Here is a 26271-nt window from a genome sequence, read left to right as displayed (position 1 = left end):
CAGAGCATTCCCTGTGTGTGTGCTGTGTGTCGGTACGTGTGTGTCGACATGTAGGAGGACGATGTTGGTGAGGAGGCGGAGCAATTGCCTGTAATGGTGATGTCACTCTCTAGGGAGTCGACACCGGAATGGATGGCTTATTTAGGGAATTACGTGATAATGTCAACACGCTGCAAGGTCGGTTGACGACATGAGACGGCCGACAAACAATTAGTACCGGTCCAGACGTCTCAAAAACACCGTCAGGGGTTTTAAAACGCCCGTTTACTTTAGTCGGTCGACACAGACAGGGACACTGAATCCAGTGTCGACGGTGAATAAACAAACGTATTCCTTATTAGGGCCACACGTTAAAGGCAATGAAGGAGGTGTTACATATTTCTGATACTACAAGTACCACAAAAGAGGGTATTATGTGGGATGTGAAAAAACTACCATAGTTTTTCCTGAATCAGATAAATTAAATAAAGTGTGTGATGATGCGTGGGTTCCCCCCGATAGAAAATTATGGGCGGTATACCCTTTCCCGCCAGAAGTTAGGGCGCGTTGGGAAACACCCCTTAGGGTGGATAAGGCGCGCACACACGCTTATCAAAACAAGTGGCGGTACCGTCTATAGATAGGGCCGTCCTCAAGGACCAGCTGACAGGAGGCTGGAAAATATCATAAAAAGTATATACACACATACTGGTGTTATACTGCGACCAGCGATCGCCTCAGCCTGGATGTGCAGAGCTGGGGTGGCTTGGTCGGATTCCCTGACTAAAAATATTGATACCCTTGACAGGGACAGTATTTTATTGACTATAGAGCATTTAAAGGATGCATTTCTATATATGCGAGATGCACAGAGGGATATTTGCACTCTGGCATCAAGAGTAAATGCGATGTCCATAACTGCCAGAAGATGTTATGGACACGACAGTGGTCAGGTGATGCAGATTCCAAACGGCACAAAGGTGTATTGCCGTATAAAGGAAGAGGAGTTATTTGGGGTCGGTCCATCGGACCTGGTGGCCACGGCAACTGCTGGAAAATCCACCGTTTTTACCCTAAGTCACATCTCTGCAGAAAAAGACACCGTCTTTTCAGCCTCAGTCCTTTCGTCCCTATAAGATCATATCTGCCCAGGGATAGAGGAAAGGGTAGAAGACTGCAGCAGGCAGCCCATTCCCAGGAACAGAAGCGTTCCACCGCTTCTGACAAGTTCTCAGCATGGCGCTGAGACCGTACAGGACCCCTGGATCCTACAAGTAGTATCCCAGGGGTACGGATTGGAATGTCGAGACGTTTCCCCTTCGCAGGCTCCTGAAGTCTGCTTTACCAAGGTCTCCCTCCGACAAGGAGGCAGTATGGAAAAAAAAAAAAAAAAAAAAAAAATTCACAAGCTGTATTCCCAGCAGGTGATAATTAAATTACCCCTCCTACTACAAGAAAAGGGGTATTATTCCACACTATATTGTGGTACTGAAGCCAGAAGGCTAGGTGAGACTTATTCTAAAAAAATTTTTTGAACACTTACAAAGGTTCAAATCAAGATGGAGTCACTCAGAGCAGTGATAACGAACCAGGAAGAAGGGAACTATATAATGTCCCGGGACATCAGGGATGCTTACCTCTATGTCCCAAATTTGCCCTTCTCACTAAGGGTACCTCAGGTTCGTGGTGCAGAACTGTCACTATCAGTTTCAGACGCTGCCGTTTGGATTGTCCACGGCACCACGGGTCTTTACCAAGGTAATGGCCGAAATGATGATTCTTCTTCGAAGAAAAGGCGTCTTAATTATCCCTTACTTGGACGATCTCCTGATAAGGGCATAGTCCAGGGAACAGTTGGAGGTCGGAGTAGCACTATCTAGGATACTGCTACAACAGCACGGGTGGATTCTAAATATTCCAAAATCGCAGCTGATCCCGACGACACGTCTGCTGTGCCTAGGGATGATTCTGGACACAGTCCAGAAAAAGGTGTTTCTCCCGGAAGAGAAAGCCAGGGAGTTATCCGAGCTAGTCAGGAACCTCCTAAAAACAGTGCATCATTGCACAAGGGTCCTGGTAAAAATGGTGGCTTCCTACGAAGCAATTCCATTCGGCAGATTTCACGCAAGAACTTTTCAGTGGGATCTGCTGGACAAATGGTCCGGATCGCATCTTCAGATGCATCAGCGGATAACCCTATATCCAAGGACAAGGGTGTCTCTCCTGTGGTGGTTATAGAGTACTCATCTTCTAGAGGGCCGCAGATTCGGCATTCAGGATTGGATGCTGGTGACCACGGAGCCCAACCCGAGAGGCTGGGGAGCAGTCACACAAGGAAAAAATTTCCAGGGAGTGTGATCAAGTCTGGAGACTTTTCTCCACATAAATATACTGGAGCTAAGGGTAAATTTATAATGCTCTAAGCTTAGCAAGACCTCTGCTTCAAGGTCAGCCGGTATTGATCCAGTGGGAAAAACATCACGGCAGTCGCCCACGTAAACAGACAGGGCGACACAAGAAGCAGGAGAGCAATGGCAAAAACTGCAAGGACTTTTCGCTGGGCGGAAAATCATGTGATAGCACTGTCAGCAGTGTTTCATCCCGGGAATGGAAACTGGGAAGCAGGCTTCCTCAGCAGGCACGGCCTCCACCCGGGAGAGTGGAAACTTCATCGGGAAGTTTTTTCCACATGATTGTAAACCGTTGGGAAATACCAAAGGTGGACATGATGGCGTCCCGTCTGAACAAAAAACGGGACAGGTATTGCGCCAGGTCAAGAGACCCTCAGGCAATAGCTGTGGACGTTCTGGTAACACCGTGGGTGTACCAGTCGGTGTATGTGTTCCCTCCTCTGCTTCTCATACCTAAGGTGCTGAGAATTATAAGACGTAGAGGAGTAAGAACTATACTCATGGCTCCGGATTGGCCAAGAAGGACTTGGTACCCGGAACTTCAAGAGATGCTTACAGAGGTCTTATGGCCTCTGCCGCTAAGAAGGGACTTGCTTCAGCAAGTACCATGTCTGTTCCAAGACTTACCGCGGCTGCGTTTGTCGGCATGGCGGTGGAAAGCCGGATCCTAAGGGAAAAAGGCATTCCGGAAGAGGTCATTCCTACCCTGGTCAAAGCCAGAAAGGAGGTGACCGCACAACATTATCACCACATGTGGCGAAAATATGTTGCGTGGTGTGAGGCCAGGAAGGCCCCACAAAGAAATTTCAACTCGGTCGTTTCCTGCATTTCCTGCAAACAGGAGTGTCTATGGGCCTAAAATTGGGGTCCATTAAGGTTCAAATTTCGGCCCTGTCGATTTTCTTCCAGAAAGAATTGGCTTCAGTTCCTGAAGTCCAGAAGTTTGTCAAGGGAGTATTGCATATACAACCCCCTTTTGTGCCTCCAGTGGCACTGTGGGATCTCAACGTAGTTCTGGGATTCCTCAAATCACATTGGTTTACAACCAGTCAAATCTGTGGATTTGAAGCATCTCACATGAAAAGTGACCATGCTCTTGGCCCTGGCCTGGACCAGGCGAGTGTCAAATTGGTGGTTTTTTTCTCAAAAAAGCCCATATCTGTTTGTCCATTCGGACAGGGCTGAGCTGCGGACTCGTCCCCAGTTCTCTCCCTAAGGTGGTGTCAGTGTTTCACCTGAACCAGCTTATTGTGGTGCCTTGCACCTACTAGGGACTTGGAGGACTCCAAGTTGCTAGATGTTGTCAGGGCCCTGAAAATATGTTCCAGGACGGCTGGAGTCAGGAAAACTGACTTGCTGTTATCCTGTATGCACCCAACAAACTGGGTGCTCTTGCTTCTAAGCAGACTATTGCTAGTTGGATGTGTAATACAATTCAGCTTGCACATTCTGTGGCAGGCCTGCCACAGCCAAAATATGTAAATGCCCATTCCACAAGGAAGGTGGGCTCATCTTGGGCGGCTGCCCGAGGGGTCTCGGCTTTACAACTTTGCCGAGCAGCTACTTGGTCAGGGGCAAACACGTTTGCTAAATTCTACAAATTTGATACCCTGGCTAAGGAGGACCTGGAGTTCTCTCATTCGGTGCTGCAGAGTCATCCGCACTCTCCCGCCCGTTTGGGAGCTTTGGTATAATCCCCATGGTCCTTTCAGGAACCCCAGCATCCACTAGGACGATAGAGAAAATAAGAATTTACTTACCGATAATTCTATTTCTCGGAGTCCGTAGTGGATGCTGGGCGCCCATCCCAAGTGCGGATTATCTGCAATACTTGTACATAGTTACAAAAATCGGGTTATTATTGTTGTGAGCCATCTTTTCAGAGGCTCCGCTGTTATCATACTGTTAACTGGGTTTAGATCACAAGTTGTACGGTGTGATTGGTGTGGCTGGTATGAGTCTTACCCGGGATTCAAAATTCCTCCCTTATTGTGTACGCTCGTCCGGGCACAGTATCTAACTGGCTTGGAGGAGGGTCATAGGGGGAGGAGCCAGTGCACACCACCTGATCGGAAAGCTTTACTTTTGTGCCCTGTCTCCTGCGGAGCCGCTATTCCCCATGGTCCTTTCAGGAACCCCAGCATCCACTACGGACTCCGAGAAATAGAATTATCGGTAAGTAAATTCTTATTTTTGTTCTTTAAATGCTTGGGTTAATTCTAAAGCTTGAACTTCAAATTGTTCAATTGTTGAACAATTTCTACGGAGTCTAAGATACTGACTTTTTGGTATATTATTGAGCCAGGGGCGGTGGTGACAACTGTGATAATTTAGGAAATTATTGGTATCAACCTCTCGGAGAACTTCGGCACTGACCGTTTAAGATCTAGCCGTGCTGAGGCTTTAACGTACGGCTGTGGTGAGCAAAAATCATTGGCGGTGGGGAGAGAAAAGGGACACTAGCTGCTGTGCGGCAGGCACGTTGTGAACACTTGCAGTCTCTACAAAAGTATAATGTTCTGGCTTGTGGATACAAAGTAAACAACATACATCTTTTTAATAATAACCAGCTTTTCACCGGGGAGTTACAGAAATAGCATTTTGTATGCTTAAAGAATATACTCATTGGAGCTCCAGCGGTATATGGTTATCTGGACGGTAATAGTCACGGTTTCTGGACTTTGTTTGCACTGCAGATTTGGTGTGTTTTAAGGCTATATTATGCTATGCATTATTAAGAAAATTGTCTATTAAATAAATAAAAAATATCTACAATTTTTAATCAATATATATATATATATATATATATATATATATATATATATATATATATATATATATATATATGCGCTTCCTTGTAATATATTTTTATATGGTACATTTTTTAGTAAGATGGTAGCCGCTTACGAGGAGCTGCAGTACGGAAGGTTTCATGCGAGGCCCTTCCAGCTGGATCTGTAGGACAAATGGTCCGGATTGCATCTTCACATGCACCAGAGGATCTGTCTGTCGCCAAAAGCCAGGATTTCTCTTCTGTGGTGGCTTCAGACTTCTCACCTGACCGAGGGCCGAAGGTTCGGGATTCAAATTTGGATTCTGCTAACCACAGATGCAAGCCTCAGAGGTTGGGGAGCAGTCACCCAGGGGGAACGTTTCCAAGGAAAATGGTCAAGTCAGGGAGCCATTCTTCCAATCAACATTCTGGAACTAAGGGCCGTATACAATGCCCTTCTACAGGCATCACATCTTCAAGATCAAGCCATTCAGGTTCAGTCAGACAATGTGACGGCAGTAACGTACATAAACTGACAGGGCAAAATGAAGAGCAGGGCACAATGTCAGAGGTAACAAGAATTCTTCTCTGGGTAGGAAGACACGCTGTGGCGTTGTCCGCGATTTTCATTCTGGGAGTAGACAACTGGGAAGCAGACTTCCTCAGCAGACACTACCTCCACCCAGGAGAATGGGGCCTTCACCCGGAGGTGTTCGGGTGCTTGACATGTTGGTGGGGAATGCCACAAATCGACATGATGGCCTCTCGTCTCAACAAGAAGCTCAGGCGGTATTGTTCCAGGTTGAGGGATCTGCAAGTAGTGGCGGTGGATGGTCTGGTGACTCCATGGGTCTACCAGATGGTGTACGTGTTTCCACCACTGATCCCAAAGATTCTCAAGACTAAAAAGTGAAAAGGTTCAAACAATTCTCATTGTTCCGGACTGGCCAAAAAGGGCCTGGTCTGCAGATCTACTGGAGCTGGTCCTAGAGGACCCGTGGCCTCTACCTCTTCTCGAGGACTTTCTCCAACAGGGGCCGTTCGTCTATCAAGCCCGGAAAGTGATCCCGGATAGGGTTATTCCAACCCTGATCCAAGCCAGAAATGTCTAAACATTACCACCGTATTTGGGGAAAAATACGTCTCTTGGTGTGAGTACAGGAAATTTCCTGCGGTGGAATCTCAACTGGGACATTTTCTCCTTTTTCTGCAGTCTGGTGTGGATGTGGGCCTACGTTTGGGCTCCATTAAAATCCAGATTTCGGCCTTATCCATTTTCTTCCAGAAACAATTGACTTCTCTCCCTGAGGTTCAGACATTTATGACGGGGGTTCTGCACATCCAACCGCCCTTTGTGCCTCCTACGGCACCTTGGGATCTCAACGTGGTGTTGCAGTTCCTGCAATTGGAATAGTTTGAGCCTTTACAAGACGTTGCTTATGTGGAAAGCCGTCACGCTGTTGGCCTTGGCTTCTGCAAGGTGTGTTTCGGAGCTGGGGGTGTTGTCTCACAAAAGACCCTATTTGATTTTTCATGAAGTTAGGGCTGAACTCAGAACTCGTCAGCAATTTCTTCCAAAGGTGGTGTCTGCATTTCATATCAACCAACCTATGGTGGTTCCACTGGTTACAGACGTCTCTGCTACTTCAAAGTCCTTGGATGTTGTGAGGGCTTTGAAGATCTATGTGAAGCGGACAGCTCGTCACAGAAAATCTGACTCGCTGTTTGTTCTCTATGATCCCAATAAAATTGGGTGTCCTGTTTCAAAGCAGACAATTGCACACTGGATCAGGCTTACTATCCAGCATGCTTATTCCATGGCAGGTTTGCGGTGTCCAAAATCTGTACAGGCCCACTCTACTAGATTGGTGGGTTCTTCCTGGGTGGCTGCCCGGGGTGTCTCAGCTTTACAGCTCTGCCGAGCAGCTATTTGGTCAGGTTCGAACACGTTTGCTAAGTTGTACAAGTTTGATACTTTGACCAAACTGAAGGTCCTCAGAGGGCAATCAGTTCTACAGGAACCTCAGCACTCTCTCATCCGGTTTGGGAGCTGTGGTACATCCCCATGGTACTAATGTGGACCCCAGTATCCTCTAGGACGTAAGAGAAAATAGGATTTTAATTACCTACCGGTAAATTCTTTTCTCGTAGTCCGCCCAGTGCTTAGTTTCTTCCTGCACTGTTACTTGGTGATGTATTGTTGGTTCAGCTGTTGCTGATCCTGGTTTAAAGTTTGGTTAGCTTGGCTTTCCTCTAGTTTGTGTGTGCTGGTTCTGAATCTCACCACTATCCTTTTTATATCCTTCTCTCAAAGTATGTCCATCTCCTCGGGCACAGTTTCCTAGACTGAGTCTGGTAGGAGGGGCATAGAGGGAGGAGCCAGCCCACTATCAATTTCTTAAAATGACCATGGCTTCTAATACTAATGTGAACCCCATTATCCTCTATGGACTACGAGAAAAGGATTTACCGGTAGGTAATTTATAATAATATTTAATAATAATAATAATATTATTATTATTATTATTAATATCCCTTATTTATATGGCACCACATGGGATCCGCAGCACCCAATTACAGAGTAAACAAATAAGCAAAACATGAAGACGGTGGCTTACAATGCAATACAATATAGGACAAGTACAGGGTATATAAACATAGATGCATCAGTAAACAGCACTGAAATAAGTATCAGGATGGCAAAAAACCAAGTGATTTGGTGCTGTCAAGTGGAGTATTGAAAAGATAGGTTAAGTAAGAGATGTAAAAGCATGTGGGGTAAGACGGCCCTGCTCGTGAAAGCTTATAAAGGGGAGGGACACAGACAGGGTTGACACAGATGTAGTAGAAAGTGCCACTGAGGATGGCTGGGATTGGTGAAGTGTCTTGAGAACCCGTTTGAAGTTTTGTGGAGAATCTGAGGGGGAGAGGTAGAGAATTCCAGAGAAAGGGAGCAAAAAAATGTAAAGCTTTCGGAGTTTGACTACAAGAACAATTGTCATCTTCAGATGACTTCTGTTCCCGGAGACTGCTCCTTCCTATGAGAAGGAATTCCAGGGTTGCAAAGAGGGATCAGAGTGGGGCGGGATGCACGATCAGTGATCGCAGGCCATCGCCGGTCATCGCAGCGGTGCTAATCGCATATGTACAAACATGCGATTAATATCGCAATGCGATGCCAGGCGTGCCCTGCGATCTCTGATGGTCCCAAGGAGATTATTTGAGGCAGCCTCCGTCACCTCCCAGCTACGGGAGGTGACGTGTGCTGGAAGCCCCTGGGCTGCTGCTCCTCCTCCCTGCAGCCGGAAGGAGAAAAGGCTGTGATGCGGGGGGGGAGGAGGAGGCAGGGGATCCTGGAGCTGAAGAAGCTGGCTGCCAGGACACAGGTTAGAGGGGGGTCGGCTGGGTACAATGGGTTACGGAAAGGTGCCCATAGGCGATATTTGGGCTGCCCAGTCTTGGTACATTAGGGCAGGATGTACCTTAGTACATCCCACCCTGGATCTTGCCGCTGCCTTCTCACTGTGACCTTTGGCTGTGCATATGCGTGATTTCATGTCGCGCAGAAGGCTGACAGATGGGTGAGATCACTGCTACTGCTGCTTTTCAGAGCAGCTGTCTCCGCACCGGAGCAATATTACGCTGGTTATTAAGTATCCCTAGCAGCAAGTTGGATACTTAATAATCGGGGGCTGGATGTGTAGGCCCCATAGTCTTTGAAAGTCAGTGATTTAGATTTATACATTAGTGCTTTTATTTTATTTTTTTCCAAGCAAAGATGGTGGTGAGGTGCTTCTTTTTGGAAATTGTGCTAGTTTGCACAAAGTGCACTTGCCAGTAAGTCTCATCAACTCGTATAGGAGGATAAGACTCTGGCTTGAGCCCTGATTTGCATAGCAGTGGGGTGAACTGGGAGCGCTACATTGTGGCATTGTAATGGTAAAATCTCTAATTTAAAAAAAAAAAAAAAATGTCCATATTAGGCTCAGTGTACTGTATAGTTTAGTTTTGTTACATCTTCTGGTTTAACTTTCCATCAGGTACAAACTGCTCTGCCCCTAGACCTCCCATGTACAGTAATTTATGATTGCAGTCACCTGTTGAGAATGCAGTCACGTACAGTATTTTGGAACAACAATCCTGAAGGGAGTGAAGTCTAAGCGCAGAGCGTTATGTACCTGGTGGAAGAATCCTAAACTTGGGTACAGCTCAATCAGAGTGAGATACATAGTAACAGTAACGCATAAATTACACTGCAACTGCATAACTTGTTAGCAACTGAACATAGAGTAGTCTAAAGCTGGGTACACATTGGGCAATACTTTATACGATATTGCTAATTTTTACCCTTCTGAGCGATATTGTTTTGTATTATTGTCCAGTGTGTATGCACTATATAATTAATGATGTGCGCTCCCATGGGTCGTTAACTATATAACCGCTCTCTGTGCATGCAGCTCATTTTGGACTGTATTGTCCAAAACTGCATGTTTGGCCCGGTGGTGGGATGACATCACTGAACGATATTATTAGCGATATAGTTCAGTGTGTACGCACTATGGGGTTTTTTCAGAGTTGTTAGCAATTGGGCAAAATCATGTTGCACTGCAGGTGGGGCAGATGTAACGTGCAGAGAGTTAGATTTGGGTTAGTTATATTTTTTCTGTGCAGGGTAAATACTGGCTGCTTTATTACACTACAATTTAGATTTCAGGTGTAATACACCCCACCAGGGCCGGACTGGCTATCTGCCACTTCTCGCAAATGCCAGATGGGCTGGTGGGCCGGTCCGGTCCACAGAGAGGAAGGCTGTGCTCAACGCAGCTCCCGGCTCTCTGGTTTGTCCCTTGCTGCCGCCGCTGCTAGACGTGCCCTGTTGCTAAGCAATATGGGGGCGTGCTACGAGTCCATGCCCTCTGACCCGCAACACGCCCCCATTTGCAGTGTCTGTGCACCCTTTACAAACATGCGTGCGCGCCCCCCCTTCTTGCACGTGCATCAGGCCCGGATGGCGTCCCCAGTCCATCCCTGCACCCCACCCAAATCTAACTCGCTCTGCACGTTACATCTGCCCCACCGGCAGTGCAACATGGCTTGCTCCAATTGCTAACTTTTTTTGGTTTGCTATTGACTCTGAATAACCCCCTATATTGTCTGCCTGGGAGTTGTCGGAAAACACTAGGCAATATTGCTTATGGAGCATATAGTCTAGTGTGTACCCACCTTGACAGACCTCTTCACCCAATGAGAGAATGTAGTCTAGGGATGACCATCTGTGTGTTTACCATTAATGGAGAAATGTCAGATGACCATCAGTGTTCATCCCTGTTTTTTCACTGACTGCCCAGAGGGCCTATCAGAGCATGGGGGCTGGATTTCATGGGTGTCGGGGTGGAGCTATACTCAATATCCCGGCACCTTGTAGAAAAACAAAACCACAATCGAGTAGTTCTGTCCCATTGATGGAGGGAAACCATCTGGTTCTCCCCCGTTGAAGTGTAGCCCATCGATAATCCACAGCCAAAAGAGTAAGCATGTACAGATTACTTCTACTTCAACTACAGTGCTGGATTAACAAAAGGGCAAGTGGGGAGATTGTCCAGGCGCCCCACACATAGCTGTATTATCAGCATGGGGGCACTGTGGTATGTGCTCACATTTGTGTTGCTGAAAGTATTTATACATTCTAATAACGTCCTAAGCATATCATATTAACAATTGTATTAGTAGGGGGCCCCAGAAACCTTAGTCCAGCGCCACTTCTATGCTATACAGATGCAATCTTCCCAGGGCTTCATTTATAGTTAGACTTTGTTTTGTTTAGGTGTATCCATTTAAACTTAAAGACCTCAAACACAGTGCCTCATTCAGGCCCGATTGTAGATGTGCTAAGTTTAGCACCTCTACGATCAGCTTCCCTGACGTTGGTGGGGGGGGTGCTGGCTCGTTTATGCCTGCAAGGCAATATGGACAATATTGGCTTGAAAGGCTATGGAGCCGGGTGACATCAAGGAGTGAAAAAACTTCTACGCCCCCCCTCCCCCCCACACGCTGCCAAGTCATCCGTCCGCCGTATCGGCTGTCGGGCACCTCGGCAACACATCGTTAAATGTGTAGGGGCCAAAACTCTCCACACATTGCAGTGGCATTGCATTGATACTAATCACATATGCAATAACATATGCGATTAGTACCGCAAAGGACAGCTCTCCCGATAAGAGCGATGTCATTCAGTTGTGTTCAGCTCATGGCCTCTTCCTTTTTTTCCTTTTATTTCTTTGCCATACTACCGCTAGCATTTGTAACTAATTTCTTGCTTCCTACATCTGCATTAATGAGCCTTTGGTCGGGTATGGGTCATTGGGTCGACCCAACTTAAGTTGACACTCATTAGGTCGACATGGGCATAAGGTTGACGGGTCAAAAGGTCGACATGAGGTTTTTGGTGTCTTTTTTTTTTCTCTCTGTAAAGTGATGGGAAACCCAAATTAGTGCACTGTGTCCCCTAGCATGGCTCGCTTCACTCGCCAGTACTGTTCCAATCGTAGTCCACGTGGATCGTTAAGTTTGCAAAAATTTGAAACTCATGTTGACCTTTTGACATGTCGACCTAACGGCCATGTCGTGCTAATAGCATTGTTGACCTAATGAGTGTCGACCTAACGACCGCAGCCCCTTTGGACATAGAACCAAAATGTTCTGTCTAAAGCCATCAGAATGCATTTGTTCGTTCTTTAACCCTTGGATGTGCTGATTTGGTGCTTTTGGTGTTTTATTTAATTTCAGAGTACCTGGATGGACTTCTCTGTCCCTCTCTGGGTGTGTGGTGGTGTGCATGAAAGGTAGACCTTGGAAAGGTCTACGTGAAAGTAGTCAACACCTCCCCTTTTTTTTTTTTTTTTTTTTTTTTTATTCTTATTTGTCATTTTTGGTATTGGTATTGACAGTTTTCCATCTGGGACTTCCAATTCTAGAAACTCGGTCACTCTCCACAATGTTGCGAAAGGTTCTGATTTGACATTTTATAGTCCAGGAAGGAAAGACCAAAATATGGACCCCCTCCCCCCCCCCTCCCTGAAAAGACGTGTCAACCATGTAACTGTTAATCTTGTGTCTGTATTCCCCATACGGTCTAATGACTGTCTACCTATATTCTATATCCCAGATGTGCTCAGGGAGGATCCACACAATTGCAGTGTCACCTCTTTTTGATATAGGTTTTAATATGGTACGGATTTAGGCATTCAATTTGTCGGTTGTCAGGATCCTGGCTGTCAGGAGACCGCTGCCGGAATCCCAACATCCGGTGAAATACCAGTGGCCGGTATCACCACTCGGGTTGTAGTCCACGCCACCACCTGAGGGGTAATGTAACCAGGTGGCAACCTTTCCGAAGTGTGGTGAGCGCACAAGGGGATACGCTGCGCTCGGTGTTGGGATCCCAGTGTCGATCTCCTGACAGGGTTGAGTTATTCACATACTGTAGATCATACTTGTGGTGGTAAGTGTGTAGCCCTGATTTTGTTCTCTTATAAATGGCCTAGGTCTGTATAAAAATATGGATCTATGTAATGTATTTGATCATATTAGCAACATTTTAAGACTTCAAAGCTGTTGAACATGTAGCAAAACCACCGGATTGGAGATTAAATATTAAGAAAAGTTGTATTCAGCATTTTGGCTTTCTCACTAGTACTTTGGGTGTTTGGAGAATTATTTTCGCTTTAAAATGAGGCTGGTGCTTAATTTAACCATTGCATTGAATTTATTATGATTTTATTCATAGGTGAAAATGAAATTCTTGATACACTCCACAACATAGCATCAAAGAACAAGATCTGGAGGTCCTATATAGGCATGGGTTACTATAATTGCTCTGTGCCTCAAGCCATTTTAAGAAACTTACTGGAAAACGCAGGCTGGTATGTCTGTTTTTTTTTTTGTATTAAGGGTTTGAATATGATATGCATCTCCCATTGGTGGTCTCCAGGATAGCCTGGAAACTTCTGAAATACTGATTTTTCTGGAATATGTTTTCCTGGAGTTGCAGCTACTGTATAAGGAGTAGGATACTACAGTATATTTCAGAAAGCCCATAACATGTTGCACTAGATTTGTTTATACCCATTACTATATTGAATCTGCTGACACCTTGTGGACAAAGCTTAGAATTGTGATACAGCTAAACATATTGTGTAACCCAGAGGTTCACAAACGCGGTCATCAAGGCACCCCATTGGTCCAGGTTTTAGATATCTCCATGGCTCCGCATAAATGGTTGAATCAAAATGACTGAGGTGCTAATTAAGTCACCTGTGGCCAAGTATGGATAAAGTTAAAACCTGGAACTTTGGGGTGCATGGAGCACTGCATTTGAGAACCTCTGGTACAACTGATAGATTTGGAAACTACTTTCAGTATCTAATTGTCATAACAAATGTATTTGTCTCTTACACTTGGAGGCAGACATTTTGTAAATTAAACCAAAAAACAGAGGAACCCTAACTGCGCTCGTCCAGTACTATTCAAAGGAGAGGGTCAGTCTCCTAATATACAGTAAAAAAACAAACCTAAGGGGAACAGCACTGGTGGATATGAGTATCAATGCGTAAAATATCTAAAATTAAAAATGACAATTAAAATCTGCTATATTTAATAATAAAATCTGTAGAGACTGCAGTAAAACACGTGGAGATAACAGTCATGCACACAGGGTATAAATCACTATATTGCTATGCCAAAAAGTCACCTGAAAATGTTTTTCCAAAAAAACTCAAACATGGGTGAGCCAGTGGAGAAGTTGCCCATGGCAACCAATCATCTGCTCTGTATACTTTTTTTTTTATAGTATGCAAATTTTAATGTTACTGGCTTTTTGATACAAAGACTACATATTTTGATTTTTATAATTGTTTCTGGTGCACCTTTTAGTTTTTCAGCAATAATTTCTATATTCATGATTTGGACAAAGCATGTTAGGGAAGTGTTAATATTGGCTGAGAAAGGACTGGGAAAACAGCACTTACAAAAAAAAAAAAAAGGAGAATTTGGTCGCCTTGGAAACGGGGCCAACAAATTCCAGAGAAGTGAGAAAACAAATGAGAGGCTTGAAAGGCTTGAGAAATAAGTCTGCACTAGTAAACTATTTTTATTTTATATATAATATAACCTTTATTTTTATTTTTCCTTTTCTTAAATCTACATATTAAATGACAGGCTGGGATGTGTACAGGGCAAGAGCGTAAACTGGCTACATTTTGCAATGTTGCTTGTGTAGCACTTTCTTCCTGCTGATGTAGCAATCGGTATTGGAACATAGTGTTATCTGACTATAACAAATTAGGAACAATACATCAGTGTTTTTCATCAGCAGGAGGGAAAGAAAACAAAATCTGAACTTGCTGTGTTCAGTCTGTGCATCAGTACCCTTCAAAACTTTTTTTTTTTCTAGTGTGTGTGTGTGTGTGTGTGTGTGTATAATATATATATATATATATATATATATATATATATATATATATATATATATATCTATATATATATATATATATATATCACAAAAAATAGCGTTGCAGCTTGGTGGTTACATATAACTAATCCCTGTGCTTTTTATTCTGACCTGTTCATCTGTTAGGTTGACACAGTATACTCCATATCAACCTGAGGTGTCCCAGGGCAGACTTGAGAGTTTACTGAATTATCAAACCATGGTCTGTGATATCACTGGAATGGAGGTGGCAAACGCTTCCTTACTGGATGAAGGAACTGCTGCAGCAGAAGCGATGCAGTTATGTCACAGGTTAGACTAATACCTTTTGTAGTTTTTATCTGTTTCTAAAGTTCCTCTGTGGCAGAAGGGGTGGTCTTCTGTATACCGGCGGTCGGGCTCCCGGCGCTCAGTATACCGACGCCGGCATACCGACACTTATTTTCCCTCCTGGGGGTCCACGACCCCCATAGAGGGAGAATAAAATAGTGTAGCGCGCCCGTAGCGTGGCGAGCGCAGCGAGCCCGCAAGGGGCTCATTTGCGCTCGCCACACTGTCGGTAAGCCGGCGGTCGGGCTCCCGGCGCCGGTATGCTGGTCGCCGGGAGCCCGACCGCCGGCCAGCCGTAGTGAACCCGGCAGAAGGGATAGGAATGTGTAAAGAGCCCTAGTTAGGACTCTTCTAACATGTATTAGTAGTGTGTTTTATTGATCCCATTGCTTTGTCTTTTGTGTTTAGACACAACAAGAGGCGGAAGTTCTATGTGGATAGCAGATGCCACCCTCAGACCATAGCTGTGGTGCAGACAAGAGCCAAGTAAGACAGTATTGTGATATTTTTATTTTTTACAATTTTAAATATTTTTGTTTATTTTTTTTTTAATCGTGCTAGGGTTTATTTCCATGTAACAAAGCTCAGGCAGAACATCTTAAGTCTTTGTTGTTTTAATATGATCCTTACCTATGTGACAGTGTTGACTAAAGGCAATGCCACACTGGACAACATGAATGATATCGTTCATTATTTTCCCCTGAACTTCCTGGACTTCCAGATGAACGAGAGAGAGCGGCCACACTGAGCGATTTCATGAACAACTGAACAATATGCACTGTGTTGTCGATGATATAGCCAGTGTAAAGCTGCAGGGACAGACGACGGACTACCTAGTTTACAACCTGCGGGAGCAAGCATTTTTCTCATCGACCACACTGGGCGATATATTAAACCAGGGCCGGCTCCAGGCACATTCCGATAGAGCGGCCGCGCAGGGCGCCACCCTTAAAGGGTGACGCACGCTCACACCGCCATATTGGCGCCTGCCTGCAGCCAGGTCCTGCAGCAGCACCGCAGCGTTCATCCCGGCCCACCTCCCTAGAGCTAGCAGCAGCGGCTGTGTGACAACGAGGGAAGGGGAGTGCTGTGGGCGGGACAAAGCTGAATTACTCTCTGCGGCGTCAGGTGCCGCACAGCGCGCCTTAAGTAGAGTAGCTTAGCTTTAGTCCGCCCACAGCACTCCACCTCGTTGGATGCTGCTGCAGACTCAGTGGAGCTGTCCCTTCCCTCCCACAGCACACTGCGCCACCGTGGCTGAACACACGCGGGGGCAAGTGTATCTGGCAATGTGGGGGCATGTTATGTGTATCTGGCACTGTGGTGGCATGTTATGTGTATCTGGCACTGTGGTGGCATGTTATGTGTATCTGGCACTGTGGGGGCATGTTATGTGTATCTGGCACTGTGGGGGCATGTTATGTGTATCTGGCACTGTGGGGGCATATTATGTGTATCTGGCACTGGGGGCATATTATGTGTATCTGGCACTGTGGGGGCATATTATGTGTATCTTGCACTGTGGAGGCATATGTGGATCTGGCACTGTGGGGGCATATAATGTATATCTGACACTACTTCTGGGGGCATGTGTATCTGGCACTGTGGTGGCATATGTGTATCTGGCACTGTGGTGGCATATGTGTATCTGGCACTGTGGTGGCATATTATGTGTATCTGGCACTGGGGGCATATTATGTGTATCTTGCACTGTGGGGGCATATTATGTGTATCTTGCACTGTGGAGGCATATGTGTATCTGGCACTGTGGGGGCATATAATGTATATCTGACACTGCTGGGGGCATATGTGTATCTGACACTGCTGGGGGCATATGTGTATCTGGCACTGTGGTGGCATATGTGTATCTGGCACTGTGGTGGCATATTATGTGTATCTGGCACTGTGGTGGCATATTATGTGTATCTGGCACTGTGGTGGCATATTATGTGTATCTGGCACTGGGGGCATATTATGTGTATCTTGCACTGTGGGGGCATATTATGTGTATCTTGCACTGTGGAGGCATATGTGTATCTGGCACTGTGGGGGCATATAATGTATATCTGACACTGCTGGGGGCATATGTGTATCTGACACTGCTGGGGGCATATGTGTATCTGGCACTGTGGTGGCATATGTGTATCTGGCACTGTGGTGGCATATTATGTGTATCTGGCACTGTGGTGGCATATTATGTGTATCTGGCACTGTGGTGGCATATTATGTGTATCTGGCACTGTGGTGGCATATTATGTGTATCTGGCACTGTGGTGGCATATTATGTGTATCTGGCACTGTGGTGGCATATTATGTGTATCTGGCACTGTGGTGGCATATTATGTGTATCTGGCACTGTGGTGGGAGCATATGTGTATCTGGCACTGGTGGGAGCATATGTGTATCTGGTACTACTGGGAGCATATGTGTATCTGGTACTACTGGGGGTGTATGTGTATCTGGCACTGCAAACTATAATGGAGACATTATGTGTAAAGTACACTACTGTGGGAGTTATGTGTAAGGCTGCTAATTGTATGTGTGTAGAGGGGTGTGAAAATATATTAGTCTGATAATAAAAAGTTGCGAGGCCACGCCTACTTTTCCAGTAATGTGTGCGCATGGGGTGAGGGGGCACTTTGAAATTTTCTCACTCATGGTGCTATTGGGCCTTGAGCCGGCCCTGTATTAAACCGTGTCGCTCAGAAGAGTGAAAATGAGCGATCTAGTTTAAAATATCATCATCCAGTGTTGCACTGCCTTAAGAAAGTGAGTAAATATTTGAAGATATGTGAATGATTGATTATGTTTGATAGTGTGCGTTTTGTACCATTACAGAACAGTTGGCTATACAGGAGCAAAATTGGCTATTTCTGGTAAACTTGTATCCTTTTTTTTTTTTTTTTTTTAAATTGCCGTTTTAGCTGTAGGATTTGGCGTAAAAAAATAAAATAAAATAAATGGGTATTTCAAAATATCGATGTAAGTGAATTTGGAGGCTATTTATACTGTAGTGGTGGACCTTCTTTACACTGCATGTTATGTGCCCTTAACCACTTAACTGGCATAGACAGATCTCATGCTACTGTAAAAGCCTATTATTTATCCTATTTAAAACACTCTAAAAGGTTATTGAACACAGTACGCAATTGGCGTATGGAATACCATAAGAGTACGCACGTAGCGTAACAAACGCTTAGCCGTGGACGAGACGCACGAGCGGCACGTTCGCTCACGGCTTAAAGCGTAAAGGCAAGCACGCTATAGGCTGCCGACTAACGTAATGATACGCTATCAGCGTAGCGGACGCTCGAGACCACGAGGAGATCACAAGCGGCGCTGACGCTCAGAGTTAAACCTTTGTAACAATATCAAACAATGTACTTATACTGTAAACCTTTGTGCAGTGATAAGGTGTAAATGCAACACAGTGTAACCTTGTTAGTTTAAAAGCTGTATGAGCGACTGTGACGCTCTGAGAACCCTTTAGCAATATAATAAACACTCAAATACCGGTCTAAGGTTCTAACACCTTTAAGGGAGAGAATGAACGTTCAATCGCAAAAGAATACACAATACAAGTTATACACTACCAAACTAACATAAAATACCTAAGCGAGTTACTACACGTTAAAATACAACAAAGACACAATTACATTTAAGGGGGAAGGAGAGAGAGAGAGAGAGAATGGCTTATAACATTAATAAGAGACAAAATGGTTGCAGAGAACTTACGCACAAGGGGAAACAATCGCAAGCGCCTTTCTGGATATCCAGCTCCCGATTATCAGTGATGAGAACCGTTGAGAAGAGTAGAGAGCTGGCCCAAGTCGGCTTGTCTTTTTATACACTACACACAATACAGTACAATGGTCCCTACATTCTTATTGTTCATTGGACACAGGAATTCGTCTCAGCATTATAACACAAGGTCATAGGTTGGTTCATACAGGTGGGCTGTGACTATTCCAAACTGCTCAGGTGGGAGGGAAACTGGGTTTCCCGCCGCATGGGTAATAAAGTGCAAATATAGTAAATGTCCATAAACTTCTTATGTCCATAACTATACGCACGAGCGAGTAATCCGCTTCAAACCAACAACGGAATATTGCTAATTATATTCTCTTCCGATGGATACTAAACAGCACTGTGTAACCCCTGTCTGACCCTTCGTATCAAACAAAGAGGAATCTTTGTCCCCGAACATGCTACATTAACTAAACTTTTAGATTCTATCAAAGGGACCATAATCTACAAAATACATTATATGACTAAAATATGTTACGATTGAGTCGCCCGCTAGACGCACACAAACTCTACCGTAAATGCGCATATCGTGCGCCTGCGGGTGCACGCAAAGGCGAGTATACGCACGCACGGGAGGGCTCATGCACGTGCAGCAGGCACTCGCATGAGGTGCATATATGGCAATGTGCAGCGTGATATTTTTCTGACTTTGACAGTCCACCCTTTGGCAGTCACCAATAACTGCCACTTCCTAAAACAGTTCAAAAAGAGAAAAATATATGTCATGTATAATACATTTCTATGATTGGGTAGGGGAGGAGAGAAGAAGGTGGGAAAAAGGTATGATCTAGTGAGATAGTAGAAGCATGTATGTATGAGTCCATGTTTGAGGGGTCATGTATCATCGTGCCGTACGTGTTTTAAATCAAGCTTCGAGGTATTGCGAAGTATACATTTGAATTCCTTCTTATCCCGTGGTATGGGTCTGTGGATGGGCTGTCAAACTTTACCGAGCTCTTTTCGGCTTTTGGTTGCAACAAAATGGGGGAGCACATTTTAGTTGATACATGAATGGGGGAATATGTGGGTGCTGATATCTGTGCCTATATTACCTGTCGACTATGTGTGTTTTTACCTGAAGGTTGTAGAGATGAAGATAAGGAGCAATTATGGTAAATGCAGTCATAAACTATGTGAGTTTAATATACATTTGTTGATTGAAGTCTTGTCTGGTGTCTTGTCTTGATGTACATGTTGACTGTAGTCTCTTTGGGCTTTTGCCAAAAATGCGAGCAAAAGCTTTCTCAATGTCCATAGACTTACAAAAAGTGTTGGGCTAGCGTAAAATTAAAGTTACTAGGGATATGGGGGGGTCTATGGCATAGTCCATCAGTTGTCTGTGTAAAAGGTTGTCAAATTCTTCTTCCAAGCGGATGTCTTTTTACCTTGGAGGAAAACAAAGGAGAAACGGGTGAAAGAAACGGACCGTGGAATCACATTTTCATCACAACATTGTCTCTATCGTTGGGTCATAAATCAAATCAGTCGTTGTTATTACAGTATCTTCACTTCTTAAACTCATCACTCGGGCGCTACGTTTACACTTTGTTAAAACCCGAACGCATCTAAATATCAGACCGACCAATATGATGACACCCAGAATACACAAAAGAAATTTCCCTACATCCATGATAATTCCTTGAGCCCATTCTCCTAAACCAGAGAACCAATTTTGCGGGTTCAACCATGACACCCAACCGGTCAGCTCATTACCCACAGCAGCGAGGGTGAGATTGTGTCTCCTGCGGAACTCCCACTTTAATTGGAGAATGTCGTCCATCTTTTGGTCTATGACCTCGACCGGGTCCTCGGTGCTATTCGTAATATAAGTGCAGCATTTTACGCCGTACTGCGTTGCCAGTGTGACACAATATCCACCTGTCACTGCCGTGAGATAATTAAGAACCATCCTATGCTGAACCAGTTCTGTTTTATAAGCTTGGAGCTCCCTTCCGGTATACCTGAATGTGTCATCATACATTTCAGTGATATTGTCTAATAAATTTGTAAGCGCAGATATATATTTATAATTTATCACTCCTCTGGCGGTACGAGTGATATCTAACGCGATTAGGAATTGAATCCCGGTGGATTCATGGATCAGGTCAGAGGCCGGATGCTCTGTTCTTTCTATCAGGTGCCGTTTAACGATGTGCTCGTAATGAGTGTGAGTATAAGGAGCTTGGGCACTGCGGTGAATATCCTTCATTTTAGTGTGGGATACGGTCATTACCTCAGGCAGTACTTTTCCAATATAACATAACCCTTCTGAGTTTGGGGCAAGCCACTTATACGCCTTCCTCCCGCATATGAAATATGCATCATCGGGGAGAACTTATGGGACGGAGTAGGACATAACCATATTACACATTTTCCATATGAAATCTCCTAACCCTAATTTTCCCATCTGTTTAGTACACGTATCTGTTTGTACGATATGTGCACAGTATCCTGGTGATACTTCTCCAACTCTCATGATCCTACTTCCTAGGGTATACCTATATCGGAAATATTTTCCACTACCGGCTATGTGGCGTATAAGTTCTGTATCTGTAGGCATTCTATCGGCTCTGTATGAAAAGGTCATGGTTTTGTTATTCCATGACACTTCCCAATTTCCCGGCTTTCGGGGATTGGAAATGTTAAAACACACTAAGGACCTATCCACATGGTATTGGTGGAGCTTCAAACTAGGAGGACTAGAGATATTAAACCTCTTGTCCACCGGCCTCCCACCACTTAACTCAAGTACCTCTCCTACCGTTAAAGGGAATGGCACTAGCCCTGATTTGCTATGGCCTTGAGGTACTTGAGAGCATACCCAACAGTCTGTCTGATTTAGTACTTTACCCACTAAGGAGTGATAGTCACTCAATGGATGCCTATCCATATGGATATTAAAACTGGACTGACATTTCTTGATGCACCCATCCTCAACTATCACAGTGTCTACAGATACAGTTCTTTTCAGTTAACAGTCCTTCACAATGTTTACAAATAACATGGCTGCTAGATCGTTTCCGGTACTCGCCTTTGCTCGGTGATTGTGTTGCTATTGGAAATTTACACCTCCGTCTCAGTCATCAGAACCTTTCTGGATCCTTTCTTGACCTCACTGGTACTCTCACCGAAACAGACTGCTCTGGTCAACATCATGGTCAACAGGAAAATCTGTATCACAGTCTCTTGGGGCAAGTCCATCTTACAGGAGGAGAAAAGGAGAAATTTGTAATGGGGGTACAGAAAAACAGTTTGAGGGGGAGAGAAACTTGTTACGATAATTAGTTCTCTAGTCTTGTTCTTCTTGTTCTGCTGTTATCTCAAAGGTGCTGTCTCTCAGTCTTCTAAACATTCTGGTGATACAATATTTCTTCTAGCTCAGTGCTCTTTCTGTAAGGAGAATAAATCTTGCATTACCATTTATCCAACTGATGTGTGACATACCATCTATAACGTTATGAGAACATGAGAAAGAAGAGAGAGAAAAAAAACAACAAGGGAGAGAGAACCGTTCATATATATATGTGTCACATAAATCAACAATAAACAACAACAGAAAAAACATTTTTCAGGAGAGGAAAAAAACATTGTCAGTTCTTCCGTTCATCATCAGGCTGTCACACCTACATGTCCAATGGTATCTTTGCGCAGTCCCTTCCACCAGCGTTTCCAAACTCCACCCTTTGTATCTGGCCAGGATACATTGATGCGGGTAGGTCATGCTGGGGTTTGGTAGACTTCTGCAAAGACCAAGTAGTCAGGTGATGTTGGAGCTGTTGTGGTGAACGTCAGAGATGGGAAAAAGAAACACTTTACAGGTACATTACAACGTTTTACCCGGTCATTCCTGTGTCTTCAAGGAATGCCCTCCCAAGCTTATTAACTGTTACCTCAGGCTTACCATCAGTCCTAATGATCACCTTTCCTGACTACATATCATGGGTGTGGCCCAAAATTCTTCCTATATGATCCCTGATTATAATTTGGTGTGTCATAACTTTGCTCATATCTTTGTCTAGGGGGTCTGACTTTATGTGGGCTGTTGCAGTTGCTGGCATAATGCCCTTCTCTTTTACAAAGATAACAAATCCTTGATTTCCTCCATGTGCCAATGGCCTGGGGTTTTGGTTGATTTGATGTCTCCTCTAATGTTTGGATGCCCATCGCCATCAACCGCTTTCCCTGTACTTCCCTGATTCCTTGGATACCATGGTTATGTTGTTGTCTATGGGGTTGATATGACTTTTGTCTACTTCTTGATCTACAATCTCTTGCAAAATGTCCCTCTTTGTGACAATGGTAACAAACTACCACATTTGACTTTCTCACAAGATTTTGGGTCTTAAGCTGGTGTGGCTTCGTTGTCAGGGCTTGTCTACTGATTGTTATTTGCTTACTGCCCTGTGACTCCAGGTGTCTTTTGATGCTCCACTCGACAACGGCTGGGAAATATTTTCCTAACTGTCGGTTGATCTGCTTAATACATTCCTGATTGTGTTCCTCCATACAAGGTACCTCCGTGTCTAATTTACAATCAGAAATAAATTTCGCAGGGTCGACACTGGAGGGCAAACATGCCCTCAGCACTGTCCGCCAATCTTTGTTGGTGGGTTCTGTGGAGTTTCCTAGTTCTTTAATAAATCTTTGACATGAAACTAGATCTTCCCTAGGATCAGGGAATTCAGACATGATTGATCTCAATTCTGTCCGGGACCAGGGACGGCGCATTGCACTGTCCTTGACGGGAATGATTCCCTGATCGTCAGTCTTCCCATTGGGGACTGTGATCACCCTGACAGGACTAAATTCAATTACATCACCTTGTGTTGGTCTTACAATATGGGGTACATTTGTTTGTGCGTGATATATAACACCGTATGTACCTGTGGACACGACCTCACCTGACCCTCCGTTAGGGGGTTTGATTACTGCCTTTACCGATTTGGTCGCGTCCACCTGGATGTCTGGTAGGATGGCTACTGGAAAAGGTGCCGACATCGTGCTGGGCTCACTTTCTTGCTTGTAGTCCTGAGGGAAGTTTGACATGGGGTGCGACTTGCACAGGTTAACATTTGTAATTTTTACACTTTCATTTTTATAAACATTATTACATTTGTTACTTTCATTCTTAATACAGTTACTAAGTGCATTTTTATCGTACACCATTGCGCCATTCTCTGCAACCATAATCCTCTCCATTGCCATGTCTCTCTTCCCAAGATGAGTCAGATATGTAAGTTAAATTTCTTTGCATTTCACTTTCCTGTTGCCACAATTTTAAATCATCATAATGTCTAATATGCCTTTTTGAAGATTTAATCAGGCAAACTCTTCTCTTTAAATTTTGTAACACTTCTGGGTTAAAAGTACCTACCCGGGAAAACTTCTCCCCGTCATGCACAGTCATCCCTTCCCATTCATTGCATAATATTTCTGTGTGATGACCATCTTGGTCTGATTTCTCACACATGACCTTGCCGACCTGATTGATCGGTTTCAAATCAACCTGAACCTGGGTTGATCGCCCCTTACCTGAACAACTGGCCCCCATCTCTGCAGGTGCTGCTTTCACTACCTCTGACTTCAAATCAGGGTCTTCGGCAACCCTTACAGAAAACCAAAATGTCCGGGGTAAGGCTGCGGTGGGGGTTTTGCAACGAGGTCCGTCCACTTAACTCCGCCCACGCTGGCCAATACGGCGACCAAAGTTCCCAGAGGTTCCGTACCCAACCTAGGGCACCTAAGTACGTCTACTTGCTCGGGCGTGTGGGAGTGTCTTACCCTCCCCAGCAAGTGTCAGTCGCTGGAATGTCCCTGAGTGATCAGGCTACTTCCCTTAAAATAAAAAAATTACACAAATCACGTTAACAATGTGCAAGTAGCGTTCTTCTGAATTCAAGACACGCTAATGCACACAATCACATGCGGTACAATCGTATCCGCACAAGCAACTAATCTTATGTGCGGAACGATCAACGGAATTGAAAATTTCAGCTGCAAATTCCTTCAGCAATGAGCTTCTTTGGCCTATATGGGTCTCGCACCAACCCTCTACGGTTGTGCTCTCTACTTCTAGTCTGCTGTACCTGAACCTCCTGGTTTGTGACCTCCTGGTCTGTTATGTACAGCAGACTCTACTGCTCACTAATATGTCGAGATTAACAAGGGACGCCTCCCAAGCCACCCCACGCTATCACTCTCGCTGGTGTACCTCTTTCTACTGGCCTATGGTTCCCACTTCCGTAATAAAAGAGAAATCTTATATATACACACTCTTACATTCGAACACTTATTTCTGTACAGAATTCCTTTCATTCAGTATTAGCCTAACCCAGAAGAATTGCAATAGAGAAGTTTTCTTTTTCTTTTAACTAACTTAAAATTTTTGGATTTGAGATAGATCTGTGTTATTATCGCGTTATTTCCTTATCGCCTATTAAACAATACTATCGTGCGGTTTGTATTATGTGGGTGTATCCGTACGCTCCGTTGCGTAATATACGCTCCGTGCGTCGACCCTTGCTGCGTACGCCCTGCCCTTGTAAGGACACGTGTACATAGACCAAGTACGTCCACAGTAACACACTACACGTTTATCAATGTGAATGATCTTTAACAGTAATCCTTCACCGAACACCACTCAAATCTCCCTTGTATTCTAGGCGAGATTGTGTGCGTGCCTTTTACAATTATTCCCTTAAATGTTGCTTTTTATCTTTTAACTATTAATAACACCAAATGTCTCAGCACGTTTATCACTAGTATGTGGCAATCAGGAGAATGAGGCACGAACAAATAATACTAAACAAGAAATACAGGTGTGTGTGCTTATGCGTACGTTCGCAAAACAAAAACTAAACAGGTTTTAAAAGACAATAACGTACTGTTCCTACCTTCCGGTTCCGGATTCCTTCAGCACTCCTTACTAAGCGAAGCAGACGCTTATCTGGTCAGCACTACGAGGAATATTACCTCCCGCCCTTTGCTGACCGATAATGTCTGCTGAAATTACCTAGTGCAGATATGTGAAGAGCGGGCGAGTCCCCAATTGTAAAAGCCTATTATTTATCCTATTTAAAACACTCTAAAAGGTTAATAAACACAGTACGCAATTGGCGTATGGAATACCATAAGAGTACGCACGTAGCGTAACAAACTCTTAGCCGTGGACGAGACGCACGAGCGGCACGTTCGCTCACGGCTTAAAGCGTAAAGGCAAGCACGCTATAGGCTGCCGACTAACGTAATGATACGCTATCCGCGTAGCGGACGCTCGAGACCACGAGGAGATCACAAGCGGCGCTGACGCTCAGAGTTAAACCTTTGTAACAATATCATAAACAATGTACTTATACTGTAAACCTTTGTGCAGTGATAAGGTGTAAATGCAACACAGTGTAACCTTGTTAGTTTAAAAGCTGTATGAGCGACTGTGACGCTCTGAGAACCTTTTAGCAATATAATAAACACTCAAATACCGGTCT

The 26271-nt window shown here is 44.5% G+C and overlaps 1 protein-coding gene across 1 annotated transcript in view; it reads left to right on the top strand.

The window, feature by feature from the left end:
- GLDC (glycine decarboxylase) overlaps positions 1 to 26271 on the top strand; it is a 139835-nt gene that overhangs the window by 13458 nt on the left and 100106 nt on the right. The window contains exons 3-5 of the mRNA XM_063913997.1: positions 12950 to 13085; positions 14798 to 14962; positions 15389 to 15466. Of these exons, the coding sequence (XP_063770067.1) occupies positions 12950 to 13085; positions 14798 to 14962; positions 15389 to 15466 (379 nt within the window). The remainder of the gene's footprint in view (positions 1 to 12949; positions 13086 to 14797; positions 14963 to 15388; positions 15467 to 26271) is intronic.

The sequence above is a fragment of the Pseudophryne corroboree genome, chromosome 1 (genome assembly GCF_028390025.1).
Source record: "Pseudophryne corroboree isolate aPseCor3 chromosome 1, aPseCor3.hap2, whole genome shotgun sequence".
Taxonomy (NCBI): Eukaryota; Metazoa; Chordata; class Amphibia; order Anura; family Myobatrachidae; genus Pseudophryne; species Pseudophryne corroboree.
The sequence above is the reverse complement of the archived record's forward strand: the minus strand, read 5'-3'. Positions and strand labels throughout refer to the sequence as shown.